We start from the raw sequence: 19588 nt of genomic DNA, 5'->3' as shown, positions 1-19588 counted from the left end.
CCCGCCCGAGGAGCGGCCCGCGGCGGGGGTCGCTTAGGAAACAGGCACTTTATTGGCGGACATAAATACACAGGCAGCGCTCGCACACCGGCACCGATGCGCCGCACGCACCGACCGCGGCGCTCGGCGGAGGCTGGCACCGCACTCCCCGGGGCTGGGGCACCGGGCACCCGGCCCGCTGTGCCGTGCGCAGCCCTTCACCCGGGGCTGGCGAGGGCCACGGGCAAGTTGAAAAGTGTAAAGAGAAGGAACCGGCCGCAGCCCCTTCGGGTTCTTTGGCAGTGGGCGATGTAGCACCGAGGGGTGTGCAAAGAGCTGGAGCGGGGCTGCCCCGTGTCAGCCGCTGAACGGCGGGACGGGACCGGCCGGTGCAGTGGTGAGCAACCCAGGGTGGGGACCCGAACTCGGTCCGAGCACAGGGAGCGACGGGGCAGTGTCCAGCACTGGCACCCAGCGCCGCGGCGGGAAGGAGGCCGTGCACAGACAGGTGCAAGATCCCAGCGCATGCCAGTGGCAGAGCATCGGAGCGGCACCAGGGCAGCCGCAGGGGCCCGGCCGCCAGCGGGGCAGCGCCGGTGGCGCGACCCTGGCAGCAGCCGCACGGCTGCACTGCCCCACGGCTGCTGTCAGCGTCCTTCAAAGGCCCTGGCTAAAGCTGGGGAAGGTGTCTCACTGGGAGCCCTCCTCCCAGGCCAGGGGCTGGAGCAGCGAAGGGCTGCTGGTGTCAGTTATGTAAACATGCTGTCAGATGAGTCCTACAGGATGGGGTCCAGGTTAGTCAGGAGAGCGATCCCGTTCCAGGCTGGACTGATGGCTTTTGGGATGCTATTGCTGGAAGAGCGTTGCCTCATGAAAGTTTTAAGTGGCTGCTCTTGCCTGCAAAGAACATGGCAGATGCTTTTACATTGATAGCAACTGAAGCGGGGCTGCTGGAACTTGAGTGGAGCAAACTTTGTCACTTGTTGTGACAGACACGTGTTGTGTCAGATGGTGAGCCTGGATGGGAGCCAGGAATGGCAGAGAGAAGCCTCTGTATGGCTACTGGAGGTGAGGGTGATGAAAGAGGAGCATGGAGGACACAGGCACCCCCTTCATCTGAAGGAGTTGGAGGAAGGTGTGCAGCTGAAGAAGTCCTGGCTGATCTGGCGTGGGAAGCCCTCCAGCACTTTCACCTGGACCGGATCAAACTTCCAGTAATCTTGGCCCCTCAGGAAATAGGCAAAACCTGTGGCAAGAGAGGAAGGGTTAGGAGAGGCTGGCACAGCTCAGAGCTTTCCCTAGCATTCTTGGTCAGCAGTCTGAATTCCCTCTCTCAGGCAGCTGTTGGTAGCTGCGTTTAATAACAACTAAACTTTTAACTTCTATGGGAGAAGCCTCAGTTCCCTATCCACTGGGAAGGAGCTGCCTCTCTCTCTGCCGTGTGCTATGGCTGGACAATGTCTGCTAATACCAGACCTCTAAATCTGCCAAGCTCTTCCAGCTGGGCAGTGGTGCCAGTCTGAGTGCCCAGCCCGGCGCAGGCAGCCCCTGCTGCACTGACCAAACTCGTCCTGAAAAGCCGCGTCGATCTCCTGGGGCACGCCGCGCCAGTCAGCCATGGCCCGCGGGTAGATGTTGTCCACCTGGCGCGTGTGAGGGTTGAAGCGCCAGTAGTTGCCTCCACTGAAGATGTAGATCTTGTTCTTCTCAGCCCCCCACACCAGAGCTGCCTGCACAGGGGATGCAGGGAGGCCCAGCTCCATGATCGGGGCGGGACCAGATACTCGTCTCTCGCCGTCGTAAATCCAGTACTGAGAACCTGGCAAAGAGATGAAAAAGGCAGACGGGAGGTGAGAAGCATTTTGGTGCCTGATAGCTTGGCAGTGAACGGCGCAGCTGGAGCTGGTGCCTTGGCAAAGCTCCTCAGAAAGCTGTGCCTCAGAGTCAAAAACCCCACCAGTGTCAGGGACACTGACGGGTACCCAAAATGCCAGCAGTGTGAGGAGTTGACTTCCCACCTCGACTGAACCCAGGGGTGTCTCTGGTGGGATGAGGAGAACCATTTCTGTTTGTGGAAGTTATCAGACAAGAGCTGGCTGGAGGCAGCAGCCTCTGCCCTGCGAGCTCATTGCTTGGAGGAGAAATAAGTGGGCATGCAGAGGCATAGAGGGGGCATGTGGCTGTAAAGGAGCAAGCTGCAGAAACCAGCAAGAAGCTGCCAAGCTGAAGGAGAGACTGGAAGCATATTTCCAGATTAGATTAAAATGGGAGTCTCTGTAATTAGCCTAGGGCTTGTAATACCTTACCCTTATCTCATTTCAGCTCATGCTAGGAGCCTGCCCATTTTAGCCCTGTAAGTCCCTGCATGCAGGTCAGGTGCTGAGCAGTCTGTGCAGGAGCCCTGCTGGCAGAGCCGCGTGGGGTGCTGCTGGCACTCGGTGTCACGGGGCACAGACAGAGCATGCACACCCAGGGCAGGTGGGCACCTCTGGCATGCTGCACACCTCTGGCATGCTGCACTCGGCAGTAAAGGAAACAGTGGAGCCAAAATGGAGCTTATTGCCAGCCTGGAGCTCCAGAGATGGCCAGAGTGATGGGTTTTAGTCTCTGTGGAGGCTGGAGGTTGCCTGGCTCTGCACACAGGCTCCCTGTAGGCTCATTCAGTCTCAAGGCTCTGCATCCAGGTCCCTGAGGAGCAGAGAAGACCATGTCCATTCCCTGAGCAGGGCTTTGGGGGCACAGGCATTACACAACTGCTAAAGGTGCCTGGGGCTTTCTTCTGGCATAGTGCTTCCCAGAACAGCTGGGGTGATGGAGCAATTGTTGTCTTCCTCCTCTGCCAGCAGCAGTGCCAGGCCAAAGGCTCGAAACAAATCTTTGCGTTCCCGAGGAGGAGGAGAATGGGATATTGAGGCTGTGTCTGAACCCAAAGGTTTCCTCCTCTCTCTTTCCCTCTCCAAATCTGCTACAAAGTTTCAGCAGAGGAAAACCACTAGCGAGCAGCAGCCCAGAAAGTTGATCCTCCCCGGAACTTGTCGGGTCCTGAACGCCCTGAAGTGAAGGAGATGCACTTCCAAGCCTCTGCTCCCGCTCCAGCTCTTACCTTGGAAAAACCAGATATTGCCCAGAGGGTCCTCGAAGGTGGCATCGACAGAGCTGGGGATCCCCTGCCAGTGGCGGGAGGCCAGCGCTGGGTAGCCGTCCTGCAGCTTGCCGGCCCGCAGCCGCCACACGTAGCGAGACTTGAAGAGGAAGAGCTCCCCGCGGATGGTGGCCGCCGCCTCGAACGCTGCGCCGCAGGCGTGGGGCTGCCGAGGCACGGCCGGTCAGGGCCCCGCGCCGCGGGCAGCTCCCCTCGCCAGCCGCCGCCCAGGAGGGCACCTCTCCCGCCCTAGCCCCTTCTGGCTGGGCACATGCTGCCCAAAGATCCCCTCCCCGCACGTCCCGGGCTGGGTGGCAGTGCCAGCCGTGGGGCCTGGAGCTAGGCTTAGCAGCACAGTGGGTGGCAGCACCGCTGTAAGCCTGCTGCTGGCCCCCTGGTGAGGGCAGTCCCAGGGCACGGACAAGCTGTGCGCTCACCTCCGCGCTGGTGATCTCATTCGTTTCAAGGCCTGGCTGCGGCAGCTGTGCTGGCTGAGTTGGGGTTGGGCTGGGGTCCGGGCTGGGTTTGCCGTAGAGGTACTGGATGCCCTGCTTGTCATCCTCGCTCAGGCTCAGCGGGTAGCGGAAGATGTAGAAAGGAGACATCAGGGACTTGGAGGCAGCTGTGTGCTGCAGGCCCAGCACATGGCCAAACTCGTGAGCAGCCACCTGCAGGAGGTCAGTGCCTGCAAAGGGAAGAGGTGGGAGATGCTTTGCCTGCTTGCATGCCATGGGCAAGGCACACCTGCCTTGGGCTCCCTTCTACCCACTACCACCTGCTGGCCATGCACTGGGGTGTGGGAATCTAACACAAGAGAAACCTCCATGCCCCACGGTGCCCCCAGGTTATTCCCAGGCTTTGCCTGTGTAGCTCTACCCTCCTTTATGTGTGGCTTTTTGAACGGTCAAAGAACACAAGTGAGGGAGCCATTGGTTCAGGAGCACTGTGGGTGAGTTTTGTGCTCAGCTGTCAGCCTGGGCATGTTGGGAATCTGGGAATCTCTCACCAGGGGCTCCTGCACCTCATCAGCTACCAGGAAGAGAATTTTTCCTTCTGCTTTTGGAAGGGAGAAATGTGCTCGGAGAAGGAAGTCTGGTTCATAGGTGGGGGTGATGGGTGGTCAGATTGGGGTCTGTCCAGTCAGCAGCTGTTGGCTGCAGCCACAGGGTATCAGGTCCCTTTTAGATCACCTCCACTGCAGGAGACACCAAGCTCAGCAAGAGAACAAAACCTTCTGGTGGCTCTTGTCACACAGACAGCAGAGGGAGCCCATTCCCTGTGTGGGAGTCACATCCAGACGCCGACATTTAGAAATCCATCCAAAATGATCCAGAGTCAAGGCCTGGCCCTTCACCAGGCTTGAGAAGGTTTACAGGAGGCCATGTTTTAGGAGTACATGGCCTGCAGTGTCTGGGAGAGGAAAAGGGGGGAAAAGTGGATCTCAGGATGCAAAAATGTGTCATTTGGCAGGTGGCCTTTAGCTTTTGGTGGATCCTTTCTGAAGCTGGCACATTCCAGGGAAAGATGGAAGTGAGGCATACTAAGTGGCAGAGCTTGTGAGCTTGTTTGTTGGCAAGTCCAAACATAGTCATTCCCTTGCCTTCAGCCAGAAATCCTCCCAGGTAGAGCCCAAGTGATGGGAAAGGCAGGGCTGTGAGTCAGCCAGCCCCGCTGCTCCGGGCAGGACTTCCCTGCTGCCCCCGGAGGAGCTGATCACTTCTCAGCACCAGGATGGGACAGGACACAGGGGCTGCAGCTGGGAGGAAGGCCTGGGAAGGGTGGAGGGGAAGCTGAGCCCCTGTCTTCTTCTGCTGGTGGTCAGCTTGATGTTGAAGCAATGAATTTGCACTGACCTGATTAAATGAACACATGTAGGTCAGCTGAGAAAGAGAGCTCCGTGTCAGTGATTTATTACAGACCTCCAGACACTGCTGTTTAGCTTGGCAGGCTCTCACCTGCTGCTTTCCAGTGCTGGCAGATCAGCTGTGCTATTGTCAGGTTATCCAAGGGAGCTGAACTACAGCTTGCCTGGAGGAGCTGTGCTGGAGACCATCTCTGTGTCCCTCACAGAAGGTCCTCCACGTGGAATCCCCCTTCCTGCATGGCTCAGGCGTGACCCTGGGACACACCTTTGCCCTCCTTGTACTTCTGCTCTCCCGTCTGTAAAATGAGGCTAAAGCTTTCCCTGCCTCACTGAGAACTGACTCAAGGATTTGTCCATGTTTATATCACAAAGCTCTTTTCAGCACATTAAAGGGCAATTAGCTGTAAAGAGCTTTTACAACATTTATTTATGGAAGACGTGGGAGGAAGGAGGACATGGAGTAGGGCTGGGTTCTGAAGGGAACTGCCATCTATTTTCAGTCCCTGGTTTGCCTCTGACACTCTTTCTGGGAGAATGGAGAAAATTCTGCCAACATCTGAGCGGGCACAATCCCAAGCACAGCTCCAGGCTGGGTGGGGAATGGCTGAGAGCAACCCTGAGGAAAAGGACCTGGGGGTCTGGGCTGATGCAAAGCTCAACATGAGCCTGCAGTGTGAGTGCAGCCCAGACACAACCCTGTGCTGGGCTGCAGCCAGAGCAGTGTGGGCACAGGGCAAGGGAGGGGATTCTGCCCCTTGGCTCTGCTCTCCTCACACCCCACCTGCAGTCCTGGGTGCAGTTCTGGAGCCCCCAGCACATGCAGGACATGGAAGTGTTGGAGCCAGTGCAGAGGCTGAGAGCGCTGGGGCTGTGCAGGCTGGAGAAGAGAAGGCTTGGAGGAGAGCTTGGAGTGGCCTTGCAGGATCTGAAGGGGGCTCCAGGAGGGCTGGGGAGGGACTATTGACAAGGTCTTGTAATGCCAGGACAAGGGATAATGGGATTAAACTGGCAGAGGGGAGATTGAAACTGGATGTTAGGAAAGGGTTCTTTGCAGTGAGGGTGGTGAGAGCCTGGCACAGGTTGAAGGTGGTGAGACACTGGCACAGGTTTCCCAGGGAGGTTGTGGAGCACAGAATCACCCAATGTGATCTTTGATCTTTGATCACATTGGGTGATTCTGTGCTCCACAACCTCCCTGGAGGTGTTCAAATCCAGGTTGGATGAGGCTGATGTGGGTGAAACGTTTGGGAAACCTCAAAGAGACAGGGGTTTAACTTTGGGCTTTGTGATTGTTTCTTTGTCCCTGCAGATGAACTGGGAAGGAGAGAAGGGGCTGAAGTGGGTTAATTTTGGTGGGTCTTCCAGAAACTGATGTTTTGGGCACCCATCCAGACGGTCCCAGGCGGTACTGCAGTATCTCATGAGATACTGTGACACCAGAGCCTGAGTGCCCAAGCAGAGAGCCACCAGCTTGGATCTATTATTAGCAAAAAGGAAAAAAAAGGGAGGAAAAAAGAGGCTTGATGTGACATTGTTTATGGTCAGAGCATTCCCAGGCCACAGGGACAGAGCTGGAGCCTGGGTGGTTTCCCTTTATGGACTTGTGTGAGGGCAGATGGTGAGGAGTGTGTGCAGGGGCTGGGCTGAGGCTGTACTTTGCAAGACAACTGCCTCAGCCAGTGCTCGAACCTCTGCTTCCCTTCATCTTTTCCCTGGTGTATTGCTAATGGCTCCTGCCATTGCTGGGTGCAGGGCATGCAGCTGGGCAGAGGAGCCCCAGCGTAGCCCACCCAGAAGCCAGAGTCCTGATGCTGGGCACAGGCTTTGCTGTGGCTGAAAGACAGCAAGAAAAGACCTGAGTGCTAACAGAGGGCTTGGAAGTGGTGGGAGAGGACAGCACAGACCTCAGAAATGCCTGTGGCCTCTCGCTTATGCAGGGCCCTGGTGAACACCACAATGGCAGCATTTCCACCACCCTGGAGCATCCCCAGCCCCCCCGAGCAAGCAGTGCCATACCCAGGCTGTTCCCAATCGTCCAGGTCTCGTCATAGTCAAAGTGGACATCTCCTTCCCGGTGTGTCTTGGGGAAGAAGGCGTGGGCCAGGATCCCTCCGGGCCCGTCAAAAGGCAGGTTGTCTCCGTGCCAGTACCTGCAGGGGAGACATGTGGCACCACAGGCACAGGGCTGGGCACCTCCAGGCAGCAAAGGTGGGGAGCCACTGGAGGGGGACAGCAGCTCTCGCTCCCATCCCAACCCCATCCTGTGAGTTCAAATCAACTGCTCAGAGCCCTTCTGATTGCCACAGACTCAGTTCTGGGTCAGGTCACTGAGGAAGCAGAGCTCAGTCACACCAAGCCCTCAGGAATTCATGTTTTCTCAGGGATGTTTCCCTCCTCCCTCTGGTCAGCTCCCAGTCCAAAACTGACCATGGAGCCCGAAGCATTAAGGAGCTGACTGCTGAGGCCAAGATTAAGTCAAAGTAGCTGAGTGGTGGGGGGACATGGAAGGGCAGCCAGCGGCAAACACAGCCAAAGCCTCCTCCCCTCGCTCAAGCCAAGCCCACTGTTGACTAATGAAGGAAGCCCACGAGAGATGTGGCCACTTCAGAGAGCTGAGGGAAGCACAGGCAAGTACACGGCATGCACATCACAGCACTGCTTGGATGGGCTCCACTGCCTGCATTAGTTCTGTGTGAACACGCAGCAGAGGGAGGTTTTTGCCCCGTCAGTGCTCTGCCAAAGTCAGTTTCAGGCCAGGAGCCAGGATTAATTTAACCAAGAATCTATATTTGTCTTTGAGCAGACAGTTTTGTTGTTCAGTCAGGGGATGGGATGGAGGACCTGAAGATGGAAAGTCAAAACAAACACTTAGGAAAACAGCCTGTGGGCAGAGAAACGTAAATACAGCAGGGAAATGAATGAGCGATCAGGCAGGGTACTGTGCACAGCCAGCGTGGGACAGCTGCACTTACACCAAGCAGCCCACAGCTGACAGGCAAAAACAAAACCGAGAAGATGCCGGTGCTGGAGAGCACAAACGTGAGCCTCCGTCAGACGCCTGCGTTGTGCCGCAGTCTCTGCTCTGCCCGGAGGCCTGAGGCTCTTGCGTGCAAGGCTGCCCTGGGGGGAGGCGCTCACCTTGTGAAGTCAATGACGATGTCAGCACGTCCCTCCTGCACCTCGGTGAAGGTCAGCGGGGTCACCTCACTCCAGACTTTCAGAGCCTCCTCGATGGTCCTTCTCACTTTAGCTTTTACAAGTTGCCATGGGAACCTGATAATTCTGAAAGGCAACAGACACTGGCTGAGGAGTGCCCAGCCGCTGGCCCCTGGGCACTGCTGGCATTAAGACCCTGGCTGGAGGATCGGTGTCACCAGGGCTGCCACTCGGCACCAGCGCATCTCCGACCCGTGCAGGCACTGCTCTGGGACCCTCTCCCACGCAGCATGTGCAGCAGGTAAATCCCATCCGTGTTGAAAGCCTCTGGCTGGTGAGCCCAGAGGGAGCTTTCCAGGAAGGCTTTGTGTTTTCCTGGAGTGATGTGCTGTGACACTTCCTAAGACTCCCTCCCAGAGGTGCCTGGAAGTGCTCTGGTGGTGTGATTGATTTCTCAGTCTGCGTTTTTCCCCCTGGAAACCTGGGCTCGCTCAGAGTAGCTGCTGCTTCTGCCCTGCTCTAACGTGAGCAGGCTGTAAGGTCTGCCTCCGAGGGAGCTCTCTTCCCCTGCCATTGACAGTAGTGGGCCTGCTTCTCTGCTGCCTTCTTAACACTGTCCAGCAGAAGGAAAAGAGAAAGGAAGATGCCTTTTTGTTACCTGCAGCCCCCTAGCACTGTGAGGAGCTGCCTCCTGCATTCACTTCACCAAAAGATGATTTCTGTGCTGCCAAGGTCCATACGAGTGTGCTCACTTCTGCACCCACACCCCGTGGGGAGGCAGCACGACCCTCCTCAAGCCTGTCGAGCAGATTCTCAGCTGAGAAGGTGTGGGGTGATCCGTGCAAAACCTGACACTGCAGTCGTGTTTATGGGAACGTCAACAACAGCTGAACAAAGAGCTCTTTTTAACATAAACTGTCAGCAGAGCCCGGTGCAGGGCGGCTCTGGGGGCAAAGGCACGGCAGGAGAGGGCTGGCGGCGGAGGCTCCCTCGGCATGCGGCAGGGCTTTGATGTAGGAGTGTGCGCGGGGGTGCTGCTGCGGGACGGACCGACCGAGGGCCGCTGCAGTGGCGGTGTGGAGGGGCTGCGGGCAGCTGTGTTTATGGGAGCCGCGTGTGTGAGGGGATGTGGAGGTGCTGGGTGCGACCCTGCTGCTGGTTCAGCCTGTGGCCCCCTGGCTGCCCTCCAGCTGCTGCGGTCGTGGCTGAGTGCACTGTGCCGCGGGCAGCATCAGCCTCAGAGGTGCAGGGGGAGAGAAGCCAACCAGCCTGACTGCCGTTCGGGCCTCTCTTACTTGTAGGTGAGGTCGGTCTTGTCCCAGCGCCCACCGGAGAGGACGAACCGCTTCTGCCGGTTCCGCCCGTTCTGGCCGTCCGGCAGCACCGGCAGGTCCGGCACACCGCAGCGCGGCGGGTTCCAGCGTGCCGCCCGCTCCTCCGCACCCACCGGCAAGCCCTTGGCTGGCCCACCGGTCCCCGCGGCCTTCATCAAGGACGACAGCCAATGACTCTGCTCCTTCCAGGTGTGATGCTTTCGGGACACGTCCTGAAAGGGAAAAGCAGAGCCCTGACCTCAGCGCCCGCGAACAGACGTCCTGATGCAGGTGGTGAACCTCTGCCCACAGCGGTCCTGCAGCGGTGAGTTCCACCTCCGCCTGGGCTGTTCCCTGCCGCTAGGGTACAGACTGCTCCCCACAGGCATCCTCCATTCGCTGGGCTCTGCTGCTCCCAGGCCAGGTCACACCTGGGAGGCACTGTCTCATGCCATGGCACCCTCTAAGCGCTGGGCTATTTTTGTCCCACTTTGCCTTGGCAGCTGACCGGCAGGAAATGCTTTTGCAAGCTGTGGATGAGAACCAGACCCTCCAAAAATGAAGTGAGTCACTAGGGAGTAAATTCTCCCCCTTTGCCACACGTCCTTGTTCCCTCCTGGCCCTGTGTAGAGGTGACATTAGTGGGAAGAAGTCTTAAGTCTTTGCTCCCCAGCACACTTGTGCCCTCGTTGTTGCTTCCATGGTGTCCTCTTGCTGTCCTGGCATGGTGAGCAGGCTCCCAGCACAGTCAGGGAACGCTGCAAGCTGGAGAGCTGGACATAGGGATTTGGGAAGTGACTGAAGCCAGCTGATGGAGCAGAGGGCAGTAGGGACTGTCCCCACAGCCCCTACCACTGCCTATGAAAGAGACAGGACCATACCCCCTTGTCTCACTGCACCTGTGACTTTGCTTGGGGGTAAGATCACCTTAGCTGGAAAAAAACAATTCCTCTTGGTAACATTAATTAGTTCTAATTAGCTGAGTTCCTTTGGTTTCTCGTGTGACAGCAGGCATGAAACACGACCCAAGTGAGCCATGGGCAGTAAGACACTTGGTCTCTGTGCCACCATGCTCACAAGCCAGGGTTCCAAACACAGACATTTAAACCTGGTGCTATGCAGGGCAGACGTTAGGTGCTGGAGGCACAGCAGTGCCCCCCCTCTTCTCGGGCAGGCAGGCTCCATCCTGCAGCACTGCAGAGGAGAGCAGTGCTTTAGGGGTCCCCTTCCTTCCCAAGCAAAGAGCTGCCTTCTTCCAGGCCAGCTGCCCTGGCTGCCCCGCTGGGGACACAATGCCCAGGATGGCGTGGTGCCAGAGCTGCCATGATGCCATGTAATCCGCGTGCTGCCACCACTCTGCTGCCCACAATGAGCCCATTCACGCGGGCTGCAATGAAGTGTGAAGCCCTTGGCATTAATGCTGCCGCCGAGCTCGCGGCTCTGCCGTGGCCCCACACCCCGGAGCCCTGCACAGATGGCCGAAGGAGCCAGCAGCTCACACAGGGTGCAGCCGAGGTGCCCAGCTTCTCATCTGCCTGCTGCCACTGCTGGCTTGTCCTCCCCAGCCAGCCAGCCACTCTGGTGGCTTGGCACTTGCCAGCCTTTGCCTTAGAAACCATCACCCCCCTCCTGGTGCTTCAGTGCACTTTCACACACCACAGGAGCTGCACCATCAACACCTGCACACAGAGGAAGTTGGTTTACATCCTAAGCAGTCTACCCAAGACAGCAGCCATGGCACTGAGATCACATCCAGTACTTTAGAGGCAGGAGGGGGCACAGGCTGGTCTGTCCCAGGGGAGCCTGTGCCAGGCTGCTTCTACTGAGTGCTGGAGCCCTGCCAGGCTGGAGGTACCTGTCTCTCTAAGAGATGTCTAAGAGCCACTTGGCACCCTGCCTGAGCTGGCAGTTACTGCCTGTGAAGGAAAGCTGGCAGAAGGAGCTGATAAAATTCAAATCCTGGCCAACATCTTCATCCCAGCCCCATTGAGGCCCTGCCAAGTGGTGTCACCAAAGACCAGCCTGGAAGGCTGCTGAGTTCTTTGCTCCTGGGGGTACTCAAGAGCCTGCCACTTGTGGCAGGGCCTGCCACACAATGACATAGGGTGATGAATCCAGCAAGACCTGGACAGGCTGAGAGCTGGGCACAGAGGAACCAAAGGAGGTTCAGCAAGGCCAAGTGCAGAGTCCTGCCCCTGGGGAGGAACAATAAACTGCCCCAGGACAGGCTGGGAGGTGACTGCTGGAGAGCAGCCCCAAGGAGAGGGACCTGGGAGAGCTGGGGGAGAACATCCATGGGCAGCAATGTGCCCTGGGGCCCAAGAGGCCAATGGGACCCTGGGGGGCATTGAGCAGAGTGTGCCCAGCAGATCCAGGGACGTTCTCCTGCCCCTCTGCTCTGCCCTGCTGAGACCTCATCTTGAGCACTGCCTTCAGTTTTGGGGCTCCCCAGTTGAAGAGGGACAGGAATCTGCTGGAGAAAGTTCAAGGGAGGGCTGTGAGGATGATGAGGGGACTGCAGCACTGCCTGAGGAGGAGAGGCTGAGGGCCCTGGGGCTGCTGAGTGTGGAGAAGCCTGAGAGGGGATCTAATCAATGTCTATAACTATCTGAGGGCTGGGGGTCAGGAGGGGGGACAGGCTCTGCTCACTGCTCCCTGGGCTAGGACAAGCAGCAGTGGATGGAAGCTGCAGCACAGGAGGTTCCAGCTCAGCACAAGGGGGAACTTCTTGCCTGGCAGGGTCCCAGAGCCCTGGCACAGGCTGCCCAGAGAGGCTGTGGAGTCTCCTTCTCTGGAGCCTTAAAGACCTATCTGGATGTGTTCCTGTGTGACCCGAGCTGAACTGTGTGTCCTGCTCTGGCAGGGGGTTGGACTCAATCTCCTTGGGACCCTTCCAACCCCTAGCATCCTGTGAGCCTGTGAACGTGTCTGGTTTCCCAGGACCAGGAGGTGCAGGCACATGGGGAGAGTGGAGATGGAGCCTGTGGAGAGCTCTCACTGTGGAACAGGGAGCACTGGGAATCCCTAAGGAGCTGCCCATGCAGGTGGGTGGGCTGAGGCTGACCCAGATGGCTTTGTTCCTGTTTCTTTGGGCTTGGCTATGCCTGGCACATCTCCTTGCTCCCCAGGTGAGCAAGCTGTTGCCTTACCAGCTGGGGACACTGGCATAAACTGGACATCATCACCCTCCTCTGAGCAGGAGCAGAGAGGGGAGGAACTGCCTGTTTCCTTCTCACCCCAAGGGATCCCATGTTCAGAGGCAGCACAGAGGCAGATTTTCTCTCCCCTCTTCAGTTGGCTCAAGGCTACTGGCACGAATCGCAGCTTCCAGCTATCCAAACCCCATCTTGCCTTAGGCAGCACCCTCCCTGCTCCTGCCTGTCCTCTGCCAGAGACCTGACCTTGGGAGGAGACACAGCATGGCCCTGCAAACCCCTTTGGGTGGAGGCAGGAGGCAAGACCTGCCCTGCTGCCCAGCGTGCTCGCTGTGCCCCTGGACAAACAGCAGCTCCCTCCCTGTCGTCACTGCGCTGCCGTGAGCACCATGGCAGGAAAGGGCTGGAAAATGCCACCGCAGGCACAGCCCGCCAGGGGAAATGTGACAGACAGAGAGCACTCTGCCAAACAATGCTCAGGAGACACGTCAGGCTGGAGATTCGGATCTCCTCGGCTGGACACACCTCGCTGCAGGCACTTCCCAAGGCTTAGATAATGTCCTCTCACTGAAGGTCGCATCCTGCCCACCTTGAATGTGCAGCTGTAGCTGAGGATAGTGGTAGCACTGAAGCCAGCTCCACTCTGCTCGGGCTCTGTCCCAGAAGCAAACTGCTCTCAGAAGGTGCTAATGCTGCAGCTGAAATTTCAGGGCAGAAATCAATTCTGTTTGTGGTCTGGTCAGACGCTGAGCTAAGCATGCTCCTGCTCCAGGCTTTGTTAGTGGAAACAATGCCCAGGCAAAGCCCCCAGGTTTACTTATCTTACCTCCCCCAGAACAAGGCAGAGTCTCCCAACCACTCTAACTCTGAATTCTTTGCTTACACTAAACACTTCTGCTACAGGACTGGCTCCTTTGTGCCGAGCTTCAGCCCAGTCCCACTGCAGACGGAGCCAGGGAGAACGCAAAGGCTGAGGCCAAACAGGAGGTGCTGCTGTGCCTGGCCTTGCATGCACAGTTGGAGGTTGCTCTCTGCTTGCTTCCCATACTCCGTGGCACCATCAGGCACTGCCTCCTGGGGCCTGACAGTTTGTTTCCGGATCTTTTGGTGGGAGTTGTTGTTGGCAACCAGCGAAGAAGAATGTTTGTTTTTCCTAAGCAGTGTGGAACATGAAACATGAAGGACTGCAAATGTTTATGCCCACAGAGAGAAGGATAAGACTCAGGCTCTGATGTAAAAAGAGAAAGCAAACGAATAAACACTGCAGGACTATTTTGATTAGCAGGCACTTTAATTAGGTGACAGTTTGTGAGTCAGGTCCATCAGCAACACCACCAAGCTGCTGGTGTCACCCGAGCAACAGTTTGCCAGAAGCAGGAGTACAAAGCAAACAAGCCCAAGATGCTGGGCTAGCAAAAGGTTTCAAAAGCCCTTGTGACCTAGAAATCCCCTTGGAACCAAGCAACTGCCCTAGGATGCAGCACACTCCAGGCAGAGGAGGAAGGAGGTTCACTGTGCAATCCCACCCAAGCTCGGGTGAGCAGTGAGCTATGAGTGCCCAGCCCAAGTACAGCAGCCAGGGCTTCTCCCAGCTGGCACGGTGCAGCCCTCTCCAGAGCCATAGAGATGTTCTGCTTAGGTGTGCAGGCTGGGATCTCCAAACCCACAAGACAAGCACTGGAGCTGGGGGGGGGGGGGCTGGTTGCCCTCCACTAATTTTCCCCTTTGTGAGGTGGTGATGTCTGCCTCCTGCCCAAGTCCCACTGAAAGGAAGAGCTCTGGTCACCTCTGACCTTGGGGGTCTCATCTGCAGCAGGATCTCAGTAGGCCTCTAAAAACACATCTCTGCTCACCAGTGAAGCCCTGGGGTGCTTCTCTTTTGGCTGCAGAGCTATGGCAGACTCAGCAGTGCTTCCACTCATCTGACAGGCTCAGCCACCCCCACAGCAAGAGTATCCAGGAAGCCTTCGTTTACCTGTCTGTGTGTTGGGGGTTAGCAGAAGGGAGCTCACAGAACCTCTGGTGTGAAAATTCTCCTCAGGACAATTATTCCGTGGAAGATTCTTTTTAAACCAGACCCACACAGTGCAGCCTTCCGCTGCCGAGGAGATTGTGGTGCCAGGCTGGATATGCACGGCGGGGAGCAAGCAAAGTGCAGCATGAGCTGGCGTGGGGGAATCCTCCTCCGAGCTTCGCTCCTCCCTGCTCCCTCATTCCTCCCTGCCCACTTGGCCAGCCGCGCACCTTGGGTCTTGCCACAGCGCAGGCTGTGCTCCTGTGTTGCACGGGAAAGCACAAACCTGCCGGAGAGTAGCTGCTTACATTTGCCTTTAGTCCCTGCCGGAGCAGAGGAAAAGCACGCCTAAAATCACCCCAGTGCCTGCTGCTGTGCCTGAACAGCCAAAGCGAGGAGTGCAAATCCAACCCTTCCTGGGCAGCTGCCGGAGCCCCGGGCAAGGCAGGAGGCCTCCCCTGCTCCCGGGCACCGTGCTTCCAGAGGGGAACCTGCTGCAGGATACAGCTCCCCAGGGATTATGCTGGCAGCTGGGAGGGTGCCTGCCACTCCTCCACGAAGAGAGCTTCCCAGCAAAGGGACTGGCTCCGATTTCCCAGGGGAGCCGAGAGCAATGCAGGAATTCGGTGTCTGCACCGGCACTGCCCGGGGCTGGGGAGCTTTTGCTCTCCAGTTTTGCAGTGGACACCAGGCACAGCCTCTGCTCTGCTCTCAGCTTTCTCTGCCTTTCTTTAGGCGTTAATGTGAAAGTGAAGGAGATCTGCCAGGTTTGCCACCACGAACTCGGGTCCTTCTGCAGCTTGCCCTGTGTAACCTGGCTTCAGAAAGTATCTTAGCCCTCGGCTCCCTCCCCTGTCTGTTACTGATGCTGCGACTTGTTAATAGAGCACCAAGTCACCAGAGAGCAGCATCCTGCTTTGCCTGGAATGGTTCTTCCTCACCCCATCTACTAGCACAGCTGGAGGAAGTCAGTGTTGTCTGTCTTGTAGGAGTGTGAGGCTCTTTTCTCAGCTCAGCCCCTCAGCTCCTTTCTCATTCATCACCCAAGAGCAGAAGGTGCCCAGACAGGAAATTAGCTGCTGTTAGACATGGGGAAATATCTCTTTGTTCAGAAAGCCTGAAAGCAGCCAGAGCAGTGAACGTGCAACGGCACAGCAGAGTTCTCCAGTAACAGGGAGAAGGGCTGAGGCCAGAAACACAGGCAGGGGCCACTGTCAGCCCAGCTGTCCCACTTCAGCCATTCCACACCAGGACAGGAATGGTGTACACTGCTGTCAACTTATGCCAATGTGAAAGCAGCCACTGTGATGCTGGCTCTACCTCAGAGACAGTAGAATAACCTTCAGAAGCCCTGACACCAGGTAAGGAACCCAGAACAGCAGCCCCTGGGGATGAGAGATCTGCTCTTTGAAAGGCTGGTAAATCTGTTAATTTCCAACCCCAAGCCAACGCAGCCACCACCTCTGCAAAGACAGTGAGAGACACTGATCTGAAACCCGAGCTCCACGTGGCTGGTCAAACGCACAAAGGTGGTCCTGAGCAAAACATACCTGTGGGATCATCGTCTGGAGTTACTGCAGCCTAAAGTATTAGCATTCATGGCAGAGCATTAGCCTGGGATGAGAAAGAAACCATCTCTGAGCAGCCTGGGGCACCTTCTGCAGGAGTGTGATGCTGGTGGATTAGACGGACAGGGAGCCTGAGCAGACCTGGACCCCTGCTCTTCATCAGTCTGATGTGTTCTCCCCATTCAAGGGCTAGTGGCCAAGAGAGATGAGCCCCACAAACCTCTGGAGTCAGTCAGCAGCTGCGAGCACCGGCAAAAGGAGGTGAACAGTGCACATCACAGCTGGAGCAGACCCAAGTTCAGACAGTGTGAAACCCAGGCTGGCTCTCCCTTCCCTGGGGTTCCTGCACAATTCCTTGCTGTCAGCGAGACTGCGACCAGAGGCTATGCAGCGCCTCCAGGAGCAGCAGCTCCACGGCCTGCACACAGCACAGCATGAGGCAGCCACCAGCACAGCCAGCGGCCCCGCAGCCACCAGCAGACTCGGGCTCTGTGCAGGTGGAACTCTGCCCTCCCAGCCCTCCACTTGCTGCTTGCAGATGCAGATGACATCTGCAGAGTGGTGTCGTAAGTGGGGAGCAGAATGTCACCGCCCAAGTGCTTGCCCTCACCTTCCTCAGAGGCAGAGCAGAGCCGAGGGCAGTGTCATTTCGTCTGGAATAACACAGCCACTTTGGGGGCCAAGGCTGCGCCGTGCCAAGTCCCAGCCCACAGCATATTTAGCAGCCAAGTTAGAAAGTGCTCAGATGACAGAGCCGATAATAAAACCATCGGCAGAACCTGAACTAATCCCCTCGGGCTGCTACCGGGCATTTGCTCTGTCATTATTCCATGGCACGCCGGCGCAGCGCATGGCCACAATAAGGCAATTACACAGGCAGCGTCCCCAGCACAAGGAGCTCTCTGTCTTCTCCCGGCCCCCGCATCCCCCGCACGCCGCTGCTCCGCTCCGGCAGCCGCCGGCCCCGCTGCTCGCAGCTCCAGCCCAGGTGCTGCGATCTGGCAGGCATGAGCAGGAAGAAGGAGCCCTGCTGCTCCCCTCCTGCCTGAAGCATTTGATTCATCCCTCAAGTCTCGCCTGCCTGTAACACTTCTGGGAAGTGCCGGCACAGCCGGCGCGGGGTGTTTTTAGCAGGGCTCTGCTGCCTTTAAAGGAAGGGGGATCCCGTGTCCTCCCAGCAGCCCTCCCTGCCCCGCTCCTTGTGTTCCCCTGGCTTGCTTTGCAGAATCATGGAGTCATTTCGGTTGGAAAATACCTTTAGGATCATTGCATCCAAACATTCTCGAACTACCAAGTCTGGTGCTAAACCATGTCCCTCAGCACCACATCTCTCTGCCTCTTTGAAACGCCTCCAGGGATGGGGACTCAACACTGGAGCCTCTTCCAGTGTCTGAGAACACTTTTAGCGAAGAGTTTTCTTCTCATGTCCAATTAAACCTCTCCTGGTGCAACTTGAAGCCATCCCCCCTTGTCCTATCACTTGTTACTAGGGAGAAGAGACCAACCCCCACCTCACTCCAACCTCCTTGCAGGTAGTTGTAGAGAGCAGGAAGGTCTCCCCTCAAGCCTCGTCTTCTGCAGCCTAAGCAACCTCAGTTCCCCCTCACCAGACCTGTTCTCCGGACTCTTCTCCAGCTTGGTTGCCCTCCTCTGGACCTGCTCCAGCACCTCGATGTCTTTTTTTTTACACTGAGGGGTCCAAAACCGAACCCAGGATTCGAGGTGCTGCCCGTGCCAGCATCCCGGGGGCGGCTTTCGAGGGGTGGGCCGGACGGATGGGGGGTGGGCGGCGGGGCTGCGGGGGAGATGCTCCCTTCGGGACTGTTACCGGAGAGCCGCGGGACGGCTGGGACTGATCGGGTAGGGGACACGCACGACACACAGAGCACCGTGGAGGAGCGGAGGGAGGCACCGTGTGGCCCCGACTCACCGGCTTGTGGCGGCGGGCGGGGGCGGCGGGCACGCAGTGCAGCAGAGCGGCGGCCAACAACGCGGCGGCGGCGGGCAGCGGCGGACGGGCCATTACCGGGGCGGCGGAGAGGGCTCGGACATGAAGCGGAGTGGGGGGGGTGGGGGTCCCCGCTGAGCCTTTTATTCCCCCCCCCCCGTGGCTGCCTGCCCTCCTCCCCGCACCTCCTCCCCGCTCCTGCCTTTTGTTCTCCCTGAGCAGCGGCTGCTCGGGGCCGGGGGGACACGGCCCGGCGGCATCGCGGGAGGGGGCATCCCGCCCGTTCCGCCCCGCTCCGCCCCGCCGCTGGGGGTGGCGGGGCGGAGCGGGGCGGGACGGACGGGATCCCCCCCACCCCCGCGCCTGCTCTGCCCCGGCCCCCTGGCCTCTGTCACCCCCAGGGAGCAGACTGTGGAGGTCCCCGTGGCCATGCATTGCTCCCCTACGGGGGATCCTCTGCCTCGCCTCCGCATGCTTCCAGTCCTGTATCTGGTTTCGGAGGTGGCTTTAAACGGGTCGGTGTAAAAGTGGCTTTCACTTCTGCCCAGGAGTACCACAATCCTCTCAGACCCTCAGTGCTTGCTGTGACCTCTCAGTCCCCACTGATCTCTGGGGTGGATGTACAAAAAGTGTCCACATCCTTGCTCTGCCTGTGCAGGGCTCTGCTGGAGCCCTCTGGGTGCACCCAGAACTTCACTTAGAGTTTGCAAGACTTTCTCTGTGTGGGAAGCTGAGGAGGGGGGAAGGAAAGGAGAAGCCCCCCACCAGTATGGAGATGCCAGAGCCTCCATCTGCTCAGCCACCTGGAGATGGAGGCAGCGATGCACAGATCTGTTTTCTTAGTTCTTGTTTCTATGGAACAAGCCCTGGACTGTGTCAGCATCCCCTCAGTAGACTTGAGTTTAACTGCAAATTGTTTCAAGAAATGTATGCAAATAAGAAAACTTTGATCTCCAGCTGCCTGGGCTGGTGTGCAGGGAGTGGGTAAAGCTTCCTGACATCCCAGGCTGTGTTACTGGTTTATTTGTCTGTGATCAAGTCGTTGGTGTTCTGGTTTATGGGAACCATACCGAGGACGTAAGCACTGAGTAGCGTGAGCAGATGCGAGAAGAAAGAGCCCGGTGGTGGCTGTGCTTGGAAGGTGCTGCAGTGCTTAGCCAGAGCTGTTAGTGAGACGCCCCTGCACCAGAGCACTGTTTGGAGTTGTCCCCAAGGCCTCATTGTTAAGAGGGGAAAGGGAAGGAGGGAAAAAAGCAAGAGGGAAGAAGCCAGGAGCTGGTGTTCACAGGGCTGAGAGTTTACACTGTGGAACTGACCCTTCTACTACTCTGGCCGTGTTCTGGGGCTGCAAAGCAGATCCTACTTTCTTGCCTTGCTCTGAGCCAGACAGCTGGGACCCAGCAAGAGAAGCTTTCCTGCCTTTGTCTCTTTTCTTTAGTGTCTTTTCTT

The 19588-nt window shown here is 57.6% G+C and overlaps 2 protein-coding genes across 2 annotated transcripts in view; one reads left to right on the top strand and one right to left on the bottom strand.

Moving 5' to 3' along the window:
* The window catches only part of CHCHD10 (coiled-coil-helix-coiled-coil-helix domain containing 10), a 123308-nt gene that overhangs the window by 92176 nt on the left and 11544 nt on the right, over positions 1-19588 (top strand). The window lies entirely within an intron of this gene.
* On the bottom strand, positions 30-18410 carry MMP11 (matrix metallopeptidase 11). The gene is made up of 8 exons (XM_064168702.1): positions 18122-18410; positions 9437-9687; positions 8124-8267; positions 7002-7135; positions 3559-3806; positions 3083-3287; positions 1541-1798; positions 30-1225 (listed from the first exon to the last, which is right to left on the bottom strand). Exons 1-8 carry the CDS (start codon positions 18212-18214, stop codon positions 1092-1094), a joined length of 1467 nt encoding a protein of 488 aa, XP_064024772.1. The 5' UTR covers positions 18215-18410; the 3' UTR covers positions 30-1091.

This window comes from Pogoniulus pusillus, chromosome 30 (assembly GCF_015220805.1).
Source record: "Pogoniulus pusillus isolate bPogPus1 chromosome 30, bPogPus1.pri, whole genome shotgun sequence".
In the NCBI taxonomy this organism is placed as follows: domain Eukaryota; kingdom Metazoa; phylum Chordata; class Aves; order Piciformes; family Lybiidae; genus Pogoniulus; species Pogoniulus pusillus.
Note: the sequence above shows the minus strand (reverse complement) of the source record. Positions and strands in the feature narration are given on the sequence as shown.

Excerpts from the sequence above, each read along its gene's own strand:
- MMP11 (XM_064168702.1), bottom strand. The coding sequence starts at position 18,214 with ATGGCCCGTCCGCCGCTGCCCGCCGCCGCCGCGTTGTTGGCCGCCGCT. Across the intron at positions 9,688-18,121 it reads CCGCCCGCCGCCACAAGCCG|GACGTGTCCCGAAAGCATCA; the intron begins GTGAGTCGGGGC and ends TTTCCCTTTCAG. Across the intron at positions 1,799-3,082 it reads CAATATCTGGTTTTTCCAAG|GTTCTCAGTACTGGATTTAC; the intron begins GTAAGAGCTGGA and ends TCTCTTTGCCAG.